The sequence below is a fragment of the Vicugna pacos genome, chromosome 17, assembly GCF_048564905.1.
Source record: "Vicugna pacos chromosome 17, VicPac4, whole genome shotgun sequence".
Lineage (NCBI taxonomy): Eukaryota > Metazoa > Chordata > Mammalia > Artiodactyla > Camelidae > Vicugna > Vicugna pacos.
In genome coordinates this window covers 40,158,764-40,175,072 of record NC_133003.1, presented here as the reverse complement: position 1 = coordinate 40,175,072, position 16,309 = coordinate 40,158,764, and the positions used below count along the sequence as shown (strand labels likewise).

General features: G+C 41.6%; 1 protein-coding gene across 1 annotated transcript in view; it reads right to left on the bottom strand.

Moving 5' to 3' along the window:
• Nucleotides 1–16,309, bottom strand: part of GXYLT2 (glucoside xylosyltransferase 2) — a 72,182-nt gene that overhangs the window by 47,929 nt on the left and 7,944 nt on the right. The window contains exon 2 of the mRNA XM_031686302.2: nucleotides 2,906–3,098. Within this exon, the coding sequence (XP_031542162.2) occupies nucleotides 2,906–3,098 (193 nt within the window). The remainder of the gene's footprint in view (nucleotides 1–2,905; nucleotides 3,099–16,309) is intronic.

Below are 16,309 nucleotides of genomic sequence, written 5' to 3'. Positions count from 1 at the left end.
AGGGATCATGATGGCGATTAGTATTTTGTTTTGTTTTGTTTTGTTTTGTTTTGACCCTGCGGTATGCGGTTCTGAGCCTCCCAGGAAGTTATCACAAGAAACTCTGGATATTCCCACAATGCCTCAGTGTTGAAACCGACAGCCTTGAGAAAGGTTGAATAACCTGTCCCTCCACACCAGCATCTCATGTGGCTGCACAGAAACCCACAGCTGCTGATCTGCTGCTTGAGGGATAGCACAGTGCCCACCATAGGGAGATGTTCCAGGGAATCTTTGTGAAATGGAAGAATAAATAGATGATCTGATGCAGCCTCACAATTATACTCTGCAGCAAGCAGAGCAAGAATCATTTATCCCTTTTGTGTATCTACTTTAGGTTTTTGCTTGGTACAGTTGAAGAAATTGGGGATGAGAGAAGTTCTGTGATGTATCTAAGAGCCAATGTTTTACATCTAAACTGGCACTATAATCCCAGCATGGACAAGGGGTGAAACCATACACCCTACTGAGATTTTTAACACCTTACCATAATTTCCGTTGTCAGTGAGCTTCATTGGTCCAATAAATACCCGAGGAAATAAGCCAACAGAGATAAAGTCATCAGAGAAATGCAAAACGTGGCACAACTTCACAAGTATCTACAATAATTCCCCCATCCTTTAGCTCCTAATTCATAATGTCTCAGGAACTATGGCTCATAACAAATCACCCCAAAACTTAGTACTCTAAAATGACCATTTATTATGCTCACAGATGCCATGGACCGGGAATTCAGACAAGGCACAGAAAGGACGGCATGCCTCTGCCCCACGCTGTCTGGAGCCTCAGCTGGAGGCCTGGAAGGCTGGAGGCTGCAGTCATCAGAAGGCTCCTTCTTACAAGACTGGTGGTGGAGGCTAGTTACCGGCTGGGGACCTCAGCTCCTCTCTGTGTGGGTCTCTTCGGATGGGCTAGTTTGGACTTCCTCACTGCATGGTGACCAGGTTCCAGGGGGAGGCAGCCCAAGAAAGGGCCTTGTGACTGCTTCTGGACAGTTAAATATGAGCAGAAATGTCACTGTCTAGGCAAGGGAGTGAAAAGCACAGTGGTGATTGACAATCCCTCTCTTTCCTGTAGTGGCATCTCAAGAACTGTAGGGGCCAAATGTTCCAGGAGGTGCAGTTGATGTTCTCTGTCAACTGCAGTCCCAGACCTGGGGGTTGCCATGTGGACAGGGACCCTGGTGCCTCCAAACATGCGGCAGGTGTGTGGAAAGTCTCTGAGCTTTCTGGGAGTAGTGACTGCAGCCTGACCTAGACTATCTTGACTATCTCCTTTGTCACTATCTCCTTTATCATTCCTGCTGGCCCCAAGCTGCAGACAGGGAAACCAATGCCCAAAAAGCCCACAGGCTTTGCCAGAGATCACACAGCAAGTGAACGGGGGAGCTGAGCTCTGAATACGAGTCTTCTGTCTACTAGGTCGAGAGGTAGTACGATAGAGTGGTTGAGTTCGTGGAGGTTTGAGTCAGTAACCTTGAACTGAACACTGATTAGCTGATTACTAAGGCTCTCTAAGCCTCATGATCTCAGTGAAATAGGGACATGGTTGCTACCATCTTCAAAGGACTGCAGTGAGGATTAAATAAGAGTAAATCATAAACCATAAGTAAGTCCTTTATAAAGGCTATTTTACTTTTTCAATTATTACTATGATGACGACTACTCTTATGATTATTAATTATAATTCCCCTTACACCACAGCTTCAGAACAGCTACCTATGTGTGTTGCAATGTTTTTCCTTGCCCATTCCTGATTCAGATCTTTTCCCAGGCATTTTCCAATCAATTTCAAAGCCCCAAGACTGTTTACTTCTTGGCTTCTCTTAGTGAGGATGTCAAGGTGATTTTTTCCTTTAGAAAACATAACACATCTTCTAGCTTTCTGTTATCAGTCTTCCTCTGCCCAGCATGCTTCTGTGCCTTTTCTCACTAGCATGACTATCCTGGTGGCAGGAGAAGACTCTCAAGAGAACAAAGCTCGGTCTGCAGTCACTTGTGTACCAAGCCCGGAGAGAAGAGGCACTTTCGGAGCTCCTCTCCTGCACTGGTAGGAAACCATTACTTGTTCCTCAGGATAGGAAGAGGCGAATAAATGATGACCCAGCCAAAGAATAAAAGACTATACAGTCAACAAAAAGGGACAAGGTGAGAACGTGTGAGTCCTGACCTGGAACGATGCTGATGATAAGCTTTTAAGTGAGGAAAAGCAAGTTCCAGAATAACACATAGAGAATAATCCTGATTTTGGAAAAGCAGTATGTTTTAATAAATGTATAATATATTTATTACATATATTTACAAATATATAGTAGAATAAGGCACGTATGTGTTATACATGTATGTCTACTTAAATATACATGTATACATACATACATATGCAATCACACAGATATGTAAACACGCACACCTCTATATGTAGAAGAATCACTCAAAAGTGTTGACTGTGATAGTTTCTGGTGCAGGAAAGAAGGGTAGCAAGGACTTCTACCTTTTTAATTTATACCTTCTGTACTGTTTGAATTTATTTTGATGAGCATGTGTTATTTGTCGTGCAGAAAACACACATACGGAGATAAAAATAAGCTGCCTGACTCCCACTGAGAACAACGTCAGTTACACCAGGAGGGATGGGGTCCTGGGTCAAGTGCTTTAAGTGCATCATCTCATTTCATCCTCACCATCTCTAAGGGAGGTAGTCATTATCCCCATACAGTATAGAGGAGAACAGAAAGGCTCGGGGTCAAGGGTTCACCAGCACACAGCTGAGTATGCGGCAAACTCCAGTGAGAAACAGGATATGCATCTTCCACGATGCGGTCTGTCTGCACTTAGTAAATACCGGGCCACAGTTTCTGCACACTCACCTGCTTGTCAAACTCAGGCTTCAGAGAGTCTTCTGTGAAGATGTGAAACTGCATCTTCCTGTGGCTAAAGAGCACGGCCGATTTGAGCATGACCAGTGTCTCCTCCAGCCGATTGCCACAGGCCACCACAGCCAGGTGGATCCAGAGCTCAGGTGGCAGCACAGCTTGGAAACTCCTGGGTTCCCCGGGCCTCCTAGAAAGAAGAGGAACAGGCTAAAGCTATTTCTAAACTCATTATATATATATATTAAAAAACCCAGCTAGTGTATGGTTGGAACATTTCAAGACACGAACAGGCACAATCTGTTATATTTTATAAAGTGATAAGCATTTTGACAATTCTTCCTGCTTGGAGAAAAATACCATTTATTCCCATATTTATCCTGGCAATAGCAGGATGAGTCACTGTTTGGCCTACTATAGGTGTCTGAGGCTTTTTTCTGCCAGCATTCAGCTGTCTAGTGCCTGCTGGCTGCCTCCTGGCCCATGTTTGGAAATGGGATTGCTAAACTCTGACAGCTGACACAGGACTGTGGCGCTCCCACTCACACAGGCCATGGAAATTAGATTTGAATGCAACTTGAACAAGAGGAGGGTGGGCGGTGGCTTTCCCATGTGAAACAAGCAACACGATACTCCCATCATCTGGTTGGTTTTAGGTTGCAGTGGAATGCATGACCACTAGACCAAAGGAAAACCATGCAAACCCGGGAGGTGAGCAAAGAAAACAACCCATGGGCCTCAATTACATCCTGGGAGAGTCTTGAAGAAACAGGTGTTAATCCTAACAGTCTCACTCAAGACTGCTTAGCTGGCAGGTATGAAATTCAGCTTCCAGTATGAAATTCCTCTTAATGAGAAGCAGGCAGGAGAGGGGGCAGGTTAAGCTGAAAATTACCAAGGTATCAAATACCCAGTCAACAGCTGAGAGGGGAACAGGGTCCAAGAGTCCAGAATCATCGTCCAGCTATTTCCTCGTAATAAAAGATTTGTTCCAGACAAGGAGACACAGCCAAGCCTCAAACACACCACTGAGAAACATTTACAGGCAAGTTGGAAGAAGCTGGCCTGGAAAAGGTGCCCTGAGACAAATGAAACTAATTTACTTGCACAAAAGATCTGGAGACCAGGGGAACTTGGACGTGGAATGCTACCTTCCTTCCAAAAACTTCGAGTTCAATCAGCGTGCTGCTCCATTATTCACTGCTCTGTTGAAGAAAGGCAGTCTTGCTCCAGATTTCTTTCACCAAGAGAAAAGCTGAAGATGTGGGTGGAGCACTTTGGATAGCTTCCACTTTGATTACTTAAGAGCATGCTTAGTAGAAGCATGGCCTCTTGGCTTAGTTAGGCCCAGATGCAGAGTTACTCAGACAGTAGAGACGTCCTATGTATCTCCTGAAATTGTCCACTTCTTGTCACCCTGCTGCTGCTACCTGATGAGGCCACCATCTTCCCTCACCTGGATCACCGTGACAGCCCCTGGATGGTCCACCTGTCTCCAGTCTTGTCCTTAGCCCCCACCCTACGATTTCTTCTTGTTGCTGCCAGAGTGGTATTCTTCTTAAATGCAAAAAGGATCATGTTATTCCCTTGATAAAAATCATGTAAGGGCTTCCTATTTACAAGATCAAGTCCAAACTGCTGATTGTGGCTCTTACTTAGATCTCCTTTAACTGCCTCCCACACCCCCAGCCTGGCTGGACATTCGTTCATAATCATTGTCATAGTCACACCTACATTCATACTCACCATCTCATTTCTAGTCATGAGACCAGGCTGGGTTGTCTCCAGGTCTTGGCACATGTACTGTCTCTCTCTCAGAAATGCTCTTCTCTTCTCTCTTTTCCTTGCTAATTCCAGCCCATTTATTAGCCAACAACTCTATACTGAGGACCTACTATGTGCCAGGCACTGTTGCAGGTGCCAGGAAGACAGTAGTGAACAAAACAGACCAACATGCCTGCCCTTGGAGAAGTCACGTTTTACAGGTGGTGGGGGAAAGACAAGAAATAATTAACAGTCAAAGCATATAACTAGGAAACTTTACATAGAAAGTTATCCAGTGATAAGTGCTAGGAGGAAATACAGAGTTGAGCCAGGAAGGATCCTGGAGCGACTGATGGGCTGGAACATACTATACAGTGCAAAGTTAGGAAAGTCCTCACTAAGAAGGTGAGATCGGACGACAGTCTGAAAGTTGGGAGGGAATGAGTCACGTGCATTTTTGCGTGCGGAGGGTTCCATGCAGGAGAACAGTCAGAGCCAAGGCGCTAAATCAGGAGCATGCCTGGTGAAACTGAGGACCCCTGCCTTCAGGACTCAGATGCTTTCTCTCCCTCAGCTTCATGGCTGGGTTTTCATAACCCACTATTAAAGCCAATTAATTTATGTGAAGGGAAGGGAAAGATGTGTCTCAAATAATGCTAAAATCACAGTCAATTAAAAAGAATGACAGTCAAAATATCAGCCAAAACATGCTACAAAAGAGATTTAATGCAAGCTCATTGGCTTAAAATTATGCTCAATATTTAGGAATATAGGTATCCAAAGGTACTAAAATAAATAATGCAATATCTTAGCTATTTTAAATGTAAGCCATTACCCTACCCCCAAGTTGAATAACTCTGCCTAGTTTAGATTTACATACTCGGCTTCTACATGAATAAAAAGGTTTTTTTTTTAGTTTATATTTATCTTTTTTTTAACATCTTTTATTGATTTAAAATCATTTTACAACGTCGTGTCAAATTCCAGTGTAGAGCACAATTTATGAATACAAAGTGTGAGCCTCAGTAACTCAAACAAGAAACAGGTTACATTTTATTTTCGGATTGTCAAAAATTTAGAAATAAAAGATGGACCATGCGTGTTATGGAGTGGATCTGGAGGGAAAGCTCAGACACGGATGGAGGTGGTGTAAGTTGCCCCACACACTTTGAAGAGCCGTCTGACAACATCGAGCAGGAGTGAAGATATATATACACCATCACCCTTCCAATTCCACTCCTGCACATATGACCTGAAGAAGCTCTTGCACATTTGCACAGAACCCAGGCAAGAACGTTCACAGCAGCCCTGTTTATAAAAACTGAAAAGTTGGAAATAACTTTCCTGTCCAGGCATAGGAGAATCATGAATATATCTGACAGGTTTAAGCGGAATACTACATAGCAGTGAAAAATGAACAAACCAGAAAGTCACGTATCAACCTAATGACAGAGGAAAAATAGCAATTTGTAGAAGGACAGTGATTGATGATACTATTTTGATGAAGCTTAAAAACCAGCAAAATAGCCCTGTGTGTTGTTCCCAGATGTATGAAGTAATCTTGCATGAGGATGAAAACCATCAAAGGCAGGGCAATGGATATCTCTGGGGACATATGTTTCTATTTCTTAAGATGAGTGCAGGATACACAGAAATTATGATGTAATTGTTCGTTTTATTTGTGTATCCAACTATTTGACAAATACTTTTTTTCTGTTTTGGGGGGGGAGGTAATTAGGTTTATTTATTTTTTAAATGGAGGTACTGGGAATTGGACCCGGGTACTAAGTAATTGAACTTAGCATGCACTCTATCACTGAGCTATACCCTCATGGCCCTTTCTCTTTTTAATTAAAAAAGCTTGCCTTTCCCTGCAGCACAGCAGGCCACTTCTCTTCTCTGCAGGCTTCAGTGATTTGGGACTGCATGGTACAAAGAGCAGGGGCTGGGGCCTGCAATCTTTTTTGGTGTCTGGTGACAGGTACTAAAAAAAGAAAAAGAAAAAGAAAAGCCTCTCCTGGTGGCAGTTAAAGTATCAGTGGCTGGGGTTTAGCGAGACCTCTGCGCCCTCACTCTATTTCCTCTCACGTTACACTCAAAGTCTCAGGCTTCAGGTAATAAGCGTTTGTGTTGTGTGGTCACAATGAATAATCGAGTTTAAGGGCACTAAAGTGGTGTGCCTTTCACCAACTCCTACCAGTGCCACACTCAGCCCCTCTCAAATGTCACCTGAAGACTCTGCAAGGATCAAGGGAAGTCCAGTCAATGAACCTAAGACTCCTTTACCCCGTGAATGACCAGGCTTTGGAGGGGAATGGATGATGGGGAATTGTACTTCCCCTGCTCTGTCCGATGGCTAACTATGTTCTCACTTATCTTTTATAAAAGAGGACTGGAGTAGACATTTGCTGTCCAGGACTTTTAAGGACCTGTTGCTAAGGCTGGAGCTGATTGCAACCACCTTGGTCACCATACTGGCAGAGACTGAATGAGAGTCAAGGGAGTAGAAATCAGAGTCAGAAGGTGGTGGGTCAGATCTCAGGTGGCAACACTAGAGCACCTGAACCCAGGTTTGCCCGACCTTCACCTTGGACAGTTCATTTATCAAGTCAATAAATTCTCCTTTACATAAGTCAGTTTGAAATGCAGTTACAACTTAGCAATCAAAACAGAGTCATAACTTAGGTCTTTACAACAGGCTTCCAATCACCTTTGACTCACTCTGCCTCTCAGCCTTGCCTTGAGTCATCCTTAAAATGCTCGTGGAATCCATTCCTTTCCTGTTGCTCAGTGCTGGGACCCTGATCCAAATCCCCATCATTCTACTTGTTTCACAGGTACCTTCTAGTGCAGGAGGCTCCCCACCTGGCTGCATCTCATGATGCCCGGAGGTGTCTGTTCACATGGGAACCCCCAGCCCACAGAGATTCTGATTCAGTGGGTCTTGGGTGAGGCCCTGGCACACACTTGTATGACAACCACCCATAGTTCATCTCCAGCCAGGAACTAATCACCTGAGCTGTCCTCTCACCTCCCCTCTCTCTCCCAAACTCTTCCCCCGTGGCCTCAGGAATGTCCACCCTGTCCTCAGCCTTTTCAAAGGGTCTTCTCTTCACCTCCTGACTCAATGAAAACATGGCTGCCTTGTGAGGATGCCTCCCCCCCAGCAGATCCCTCCAGTGGAGGCTGCCTCTCCTCCCCTGTCCCAGGAGCCTCAGGGGCAGTGCATGGGGCTGGCGTCCTCACTGCCCCTCACTGCCACGCCCAGACTCAGGGCACACCTTCAGGGTGAAGTCTGTGGGTGCAACTATTCCACCTTCCTTGTCGGTGTCACCTCCTAGTTACTCCTCCTCATTCACTGAAGAGTCACGTTCATTCTTGCTCACAGTGCCCCTCCCCACCCCAGTTCCTGTCATCATTCTTAGGGACTTTGACTGCTGTTTAGAAGATGGTTCCAGCATCCTGACCTTTTAGTTTTGTCAGCTGAACACCCTCCACCTTTTCCTTCTCACTTTCTGAGACACATTGGGGGCTGTGCTCATATCCTGAACTGTCACCAAACTGCAATGTTCTTCCCTAGCTCTTTGCACAGCTACATCCTTCTCTTGGGACAGCAGAATGGGCCTCCCTGACCACCTCATTGAAGGAGAACTCTCCTTATTCTGTCATAGTCTTAGTTTATTTCCTACCAAAAACTTACCTCAGCTGCTGATTACGTATTCTTTCATTGTAATTTATATCTAGTATACAACATTACTTAAAATCAATACATTTCAGTTTAAATTTTCAATTTAAAAATATAAAATGTGTTGAAATAGTAAAGTTGGTATGTGAAAAAAATTTTGCATGCTAGATTCTAGTCTTTATTCCATTGAACATATACTTTCACAGCTGTGCTAACGGTGGCCATATAATTTTATATTCTACTTTTTTCATCTGATTCTTTTATTTTTCTTGTTACTTCTAAGTCTTCATGACCGTCATTTTAACTGGCTATCTACCAATCCGTCCACTTAAAACACCATCGCTTATCATCATTTCTTTTTTGTTGTTGTGTCCAATTGTTCTCAGTTATTTAAAAAAATCTTACACTAAACCTGTGTGGGCTGATACACACTTTTTCTTCTTTTGCATTATTTCCTTACACTAAAGTTCCCGAAATGGATATACCAGGTTAATGGCTGTTATCCTGTCAAGAATGTGATAGTTTTTCAAATTTACCCAAGAGTTCTTGGAAAACACCAGATCATGAAAAGAAAAATTAAACATATAACAAACACTAGCCCAGCCACGTCTGAGCTCCTGGAATGAGGTAACCGTGGAGCTGGCTGCTGAAACAAGACAAAACAGGTTTGCATACGGCATCAGTGACTCCAAATTCCTTGTGTTCCAAAGCAGTAATTCGTTATCATTTACATACTGCATCAAATAACATTGAGTTTCATAGTGAGGAAGTTACTCCATTTTCAGTTCTTTTTCAATAATGTCAATAAGAAAGTCTCGGCTGGTGCTAGTATGTCTTTAATGCCTTCCTAATGTTGCCTAATCCTCCCTTTCAACTGAAAAGACAGCACACCTCAGATATAGAACCTTCAGTGGGCAGGAGTACCAAGTTAGAAATGAACATTGTTTCATTTTCTTAGTGTTTGATTTAACAATTACCTTCTATTTATGTTATTGCTGACAATTATGGCAATGACATCAAGTTTCCTTTAAAAATCAATATACTTAGGATGTGGAGAAATTAGCAACCTCAAACATTGCTGATGGGATTAAAATGATGCAGCCATTTTGGAAAAGAGTTCTTCATTTCCTCAAAATTTTAAATATAGAACTACTATATGACCCAGCAATTCCACTCCTAGGTGTACACCCAAGAAAAATGAGAACATGTGTCCTCACAAACACTTGTACATTTAGAAATGCTCATAGCAGCATTATTCACAATAGCCCAGAATTCCAACCCAAATGTCCATCAACTGATGAGCAGATAAACAAAATGTGGTACATCCATACCATGGAATATTATTTGGCAGTAAAAAGGAAGGAAGGACTGATACATGCTACAAAATGTATCAACCTTTAAAACCATGAACTATGAACCTTGTGAAAATATAAGAGACCACATATTTTATTATTCCATATATAGGAAAAGCCCAGGATAGGAAAAGCCATGGAGACACAAGCAGATTAATGGTTACCTGGGACTCACAGAAGGGGCAAATGGGGAGTGATGGGGAGTGATTGCTTCATGGGTATAGGGTTTCCTTTTCGGGGGATGAAAATGTCCTGAAATTAGAGAGTGGGAATGGCTGCACCACTCTGTGAACAAAATAAAAACCACTGCACTGTACATCTTTCAAGGCTATTTGAATTATATTGCAATAAAGCTGTTATTAAATCAATAAAATGCACTTTTTTAATAACAAGAGTAGATTTAAATTTTTTTCTCTTAAAGTTAGCAATAGTAGTGTGGTCATATTATAAGACTTAGGACGCTGACATGGGAATGACTGAGGTTTGGAAAACGCCGCCCCAGCTGTCCTGGCTTAAACTCGCCCTGTGCTCGGATGAGAAATGATGCTCAGAATAACAGAGAAGGCTCAAAGCAGAAGCAGCCTCACCACCTCCATGCTGCCTGAGATGAAGCATCTCCTTAATTGCTTAAAAGTCTCAAGCGTGTGACTTAATTAAACTTCAATTTCTGGAGTGTATAAATAATGCAATATGGCATTTATGTGTAGTGCTATTTACTCTGGAGCCTATTACTGCAAAACACACTGAATTATTAAAGCGAGTAATTGGTTCTTCTCAGACCCTCTTTTCCATCGTCTCCCACTACCTCTTATCAGGGCTTCTCCTTAACTGACAGGCTAAATTAACTCAGGTAAACCTGATGCTCCGATCTGGGCAGGCAGTGTGAGCCTGATGGAAAATCACAGTTCTTTAAAGATAGCCTGAAACAGTGCTGCTGGTGACTAGTTTTAATAGGGAAGGAAATACAGAAATATTGGGGGAAAACAGCAGAAGATAAATTTTAAGAGGCTGAATATGTTTACCCTAGGGGAAGACTAGATTAGCAGAATGCCCTTCCCTAGTGGAATCTTTACAAGACGAAGCAGTGGCTATTTGAACGTGGAGAGGTTTGTAAATGAGGTCAGAATGGCCGTTTAAGAAGTGGAAACACCCTGATTCAGCCTGTAGGAGCAGAGTCTGGTGATGGGTGATTATATCCGCGGTAAGTGCTGGCAGCGAGAGGCGCTAATGAAGTTCCCTGCAAACCGCAGGTTTGGGAACACATGACACCTTTGACAAAAAATTTCCCCACTGAAGGCTGTGAGTCGAGCCTTCACTTAGAAACCCAGACATGACGCTAAGGACTGTGCTAACAGTTAAATCACTTTTAATGACCCATGGTTTGGAGTTAAACCAACTGTCGTTAATCTTCCAAGACAGAAAGAAAAGCTGACATTTGCCTTGAAGTCCCCGTATTTTATGAATAGTGTTAACAGAACGCCAAAAATTCTGCCACGAGGGGTAGGCTGAATAAAACTATTTGATAAGTGCATTCAATTATTAATAGTTTGTATTTAGTTTGGATCATGATGGGACACATGGCTGTGCTTCTAAACAAGTCAAGATCTAATGCACAGTAGGTGTTCGATGCCTGAAGTCTATGTGTATGCGTGTGTGTCATCTTTGAGCCATCACTGTACACAGACACATGCTCTATGATTAGTAAGTAGCAGAGCAAGGATTCAAACTCAGGGAATTGTACTTGTGGCCCTCCTTTTACTTATTAAGCTATATTTGGGGTCACAGACGACTTAGGAAAGGAATCCCCTCTAGACAGACGAAGCCTTTATCTCTACTCAGAGCTCCTGACTCAGTGATTCGAGTGTGGACTGGATTTCAGCCTCCCCTCCCACAGCCTTGCCAGGTGCGACTCCCACAGCACACCTGCACCAAACTTACCTCCGTAATCCATCCATTTACCCCGAGCTGAGGTCATGCACAATTGCATTTATAATTCTTCTCCTTCCCAAATGCTGGGATGCTGCCTGGACTAATTCTCATTTCATTTTTCCCCTTATGATTGTTCCTGACACATAGAGGATTCTATTTCTCTATCTCCCTCTTCTTTTCAAATTAAGATGTTATTGGGATTTTAAAAATATGAACCAGCAGTGCTAGTTTGAAATAAATGTCTGGTGACATATGAGGGAGAAGTACAAGGATTACATGTTCTGCAAATGGGCAGCTCTATCTCATTTCCAGAAAAAGAGCATGTACGACTTACCAACTTTAAAGGGAGGAAAAATGATTTTCCCAACTAATTTCCAACCTCTTACGCCTCAGGCCAATAAGGGATTTTTAGTTTTTATGATAATTTATATACTTTAACTTGTTTTGTAAACTACACACATAATGCATATCTTCATCATAGAAAAAAACATAAAATACAGACAAGCAAATGGGGGGCACCCAGTTTCATAAACTCTGTTAACATTTTGGTATACCGTCTTCTAGAATTATACCTAATATATGTGTGTGTGTATATATAAATATGTAAATATATAAACACTTAAAGAATGGGATAAAAATTTTATAATGTTTTTCCCTTACAGATATGATCAATTTTCAAATCAAAAAAACAGATTTTATTAAAGGAATCATCCTCAAAGAGATTCTAGAAAGCAATCAAACAGTTCAAATTTCAAGATTTGTTCCCAAGTACAGTGCGGTTGTAGGCTCTATATGCACATGGACCTGGCTTCAAATTCTAAGTCGGCCACTTGGCTGTCTCATCGTGGGTAAATGCTTTAACCACCTCTAACCCTCAGTTTCCCCATCTGCAAAATGGGCTTATTGATTGTAGTGGCTATCTGCTTTTGGTTCTGGTATTTCTTACTAGCATCCATTTCCAGGAGTTTCTGGTAAGAGCACCTCAGTTTCCTTTAGGGGAAACCACTGTTCTTCTTAGTCCATGAGGTTTTGGGAGGGGCTGAATCATCCTCCCTCAGCTGTGCCCATCAGTGACTGGCTGTGCGTGTGAGTCAAGTCAGGGCAACAGAGGCAGCCCTGGGACTCTTGCTAGATGAAGTCTTTTCCTTCAAGGTAACTGAAGGAGGAAGACGAAAGCCCAGACCTGTTGGAACTTTCACAGGGAGAAAACTTCCCTGAGAGTGTGGCCCACACAGAAGGAGGCCGAGCTCAAAGACGAAGGCAAGATGGTTAGAAATCCTGGGCAGCCCTGTGACTGAAGCTTTCTCTCCTTTGCACTTCACAGCTTTATGGGCTAGTAAATCCCTTTTTATGATTAAGTGATGTAAGCCTATGAGCTGAGATTCTATCATATGCAACTGGAAGAATCTGACCTGTCTAATAACAGTACCCACCTCTTATGTTGTTATGAAGATTAAATGAAATAATGCGGTGAAGTGCTTTACACAGCACTGGGCGTGTTTTAAGTCATCATTAAATATTAGTTATCATCCTTATTATTATTAAATATTAACTTAGATGCATCAGAAGCCTTCATTTTTCTCCAAATATTTTCTATGTATGCCCAAAATGGGCTATGCAAAGAAACAAAAAACTTGTTATTTTAAGACATGAAGTTTTTGTGCACTTTTTAAACTTCTCAGACTTTAACATCTTGTTAACCCACTCCTCCTGAAGGATAAAATTTGATACTTGAACACTAAGGCTTGTTACTTTGGGACCAGTGGTCAGACGATGGGGGTTCTAGTAATTCCTACAAAACTGGGAGGAGGGAAATGCAGAGTGAGGCTTCAAGGCCAACCAGAGACTCAGGCCCCTAAAGAGCAGTGTCTGTGAACAAAATTCTGCATTTTGGTCCCTGAGGACATGCCCTAATTCCCGCAAACTCTTCACTCACTCTCTGCTTTTCTAAGCTGGGAAAAAGCTCCCTGCCCTTGAGTAAAAATCAAAGCTACAGATAGCCCGACTTCCAGGGCTGAAAGCCCCCAGAACCATCGCCCAGCTCTACCAGAGGCAGTGAAAACGGTCCTGTCTCATCGATTCCTCCAGCTTTTATTGAGGACCAGGACACTGGGGTTGGGGCAGCATTCAGTATACATGGAAGCTGAGTCATCATTTCCTCAGAACACAATCCAGCGAAAGGCCGGCCTGATTCCGCATCGTGGCCACTGCTAACACAGGCTGAGAGCTTCTCGTGCTGCATGGGCTGTGCCAGCATTTGACTTGCACTGTTTCATTTCCTCCTTGAACTTATGAGAAAGCCTAGATTGGCTGAGGAGTCCTGACTCATTCAAAGCCGCACAGCCAGTCAGCTGGATCTACTTAGGATTCAGTTCCTAAATAACAAAGCAACCATGGACTGTAACAGTATTCAGAACAGCTAATCATTTGCTGAGTGATCATTGTGAGCTAGCCCTATGTGTGGTGCTTTATGTGCATCAGTATTATTTTAGCTCTTTGGACATGTTTCCTCTCCTATAAAAGGAAACCACATCTTTGATTATGTGTTCTGTATCGTCTCTTACTTCTGTAAAGCTTGGATTCTAAATTGTACCATGATGAATTTTTACCAGAAGATTACAGTCTTCCATTTTGCAAAAAGAGGTCAGGGGAAGGGGGCATGGGTGGGCATCAAAACATAACCCTCAAGTACATCATAGTCATTCTTGACTGTCAAAAAGTCATGGAATCCCACAGAGCTATAGTCATCAAAACAGCATGGTTTTGGTATAAAACCAGAAATATGAATTAATGACATAGAATAGAGAGCCCAGAAATAAACCCACAAACTTTTGTTCTATTAATCTTTGACAAAGGAGGCAAGAATACACAATGGAGAAAAGACATTCTCTTCAGCAAGTGGTATTGGGAAAACTGGATAGCAGCATGTAAATCAGTGAAGTTAGAACACTCCCTCACACCATACACAAAAATAAACAAAATGGCTTAAACACTTAAACATAAGACAAGACACTATAAACCTCTTAGAAGAAAACATAGGCAAAACATTATCTGACATAAATCTTAGCAGTGTTCTCCTAGGGCATTCTACCCAGGCAATAGAAATAAAAGCAAAAATAAACAAATCAGACCCAATTAAACTTACAAGCTTTTACACAGCAAAGGAAACCATAAAGCAAAACAAAAGACAACCTACAGAATGGGAGAAAACATTTGCAAAAGATGAGACTGGTAAGAGTTTAATTTCCAGAATATATAAACATCTCATACCACTTAATAATAATAATAATAATAAAAAATCCAATCCAAAAATGGGCAGAAGACCTAAACAAGCAATTCTCCAGTGAAGACATACAAATGGCCAATAGGAACATGAAAAAAATGCTCAGTACTGCTAATTATTAGAGAAATGCAAACCAAAACTACAATGAAGTATCACCTCAACCAGTCAGAATGGCCATGATTATAAGAGAATCCTCCTACACTGCTGGTGAGAATGTGGTTTGGTGTAGCCAGTATGGAAAACAGCATGGAGATTTCTCAAAAAACTAGAAATAGACCTACCATATGATCCAGCAATCCCACTTCTGGATATATATATATCTGGAGGGAATTCTAATTCAAAAAGATACATGCACCCCAATGTTCACAGCAGCACTATATACAATAGCCAAGACATGGAAACAACCTAAATGTCCATCAACAGATGACAGGATAAAGAAGTTGTGGTATATTTATACAATGCAATACTACTCAGCCATAAAAAAGAATAAAATAATGCCATTTGCAGCAACATGGATGGACCTGGAGATTGTCATTCTAAGTGAAGTAAGCCAGAAAGAAAAAAAAAAAAAACCGTATGATATCACTCACACGTGGAATCCAAAAAAAAAAAAAAAAAAGACAAACGAACTTATTTACAAAACAGAAACAGACTCACAGACATAGAAAACAAACTTATGATTACCAGGGTGGGAAGGGATAAATTGGGAGTTTGATATTTGCAGATACTAACTAATATATATAAAATGGATAAATAACAAGTTCATACTGTATTGTACAGGGAACTATATTCAATATCTTGTAACTTATAGTGAAAAAAATATGAAAATGAATATATGTATGTTCATGTACAACTGAAACAGTATGCTGTATATCAGAAATTGATACAACATTGTAAGCTGACTATACTTCAATAAAAATATATAAACACAAAAAAAATTACAGAATCCCAATAAGAGCATCATGTCAAGAAACTCCTCTTTCATAATATGAAATAAATCAAGTGCTGGAGGAGATTTTAAGAGGAACATAAAATGAATTCTGTCTTCAACTGAAGCCTCTTCTTTTCTTCTTCTTTAATACTTTAAATGGTGGTAAAATAGATATAACATAAAACTTTATCTCTTTTTCTCTTACAGTGAATTATTACAAGAAGAGAAGTATTTCCAAGGAAAACAAATCTGTTCGTAAATTTTCTTCCAAGTAATCTCACTTGTGAGTTTGTAGGGGGATGTGTGTCAACATGGCTGCAATATTCTGAACTTTCTAAAGGTGCTAAAACCAGGTGCTACTTATCCAAATCAGTCAGAATTCTTCAGTGGTGAGTGACAGAAACTCAATTTATGGAAGCTCGGACAGGGATGGAACAGCATAGCCGGCAAGGGCAGA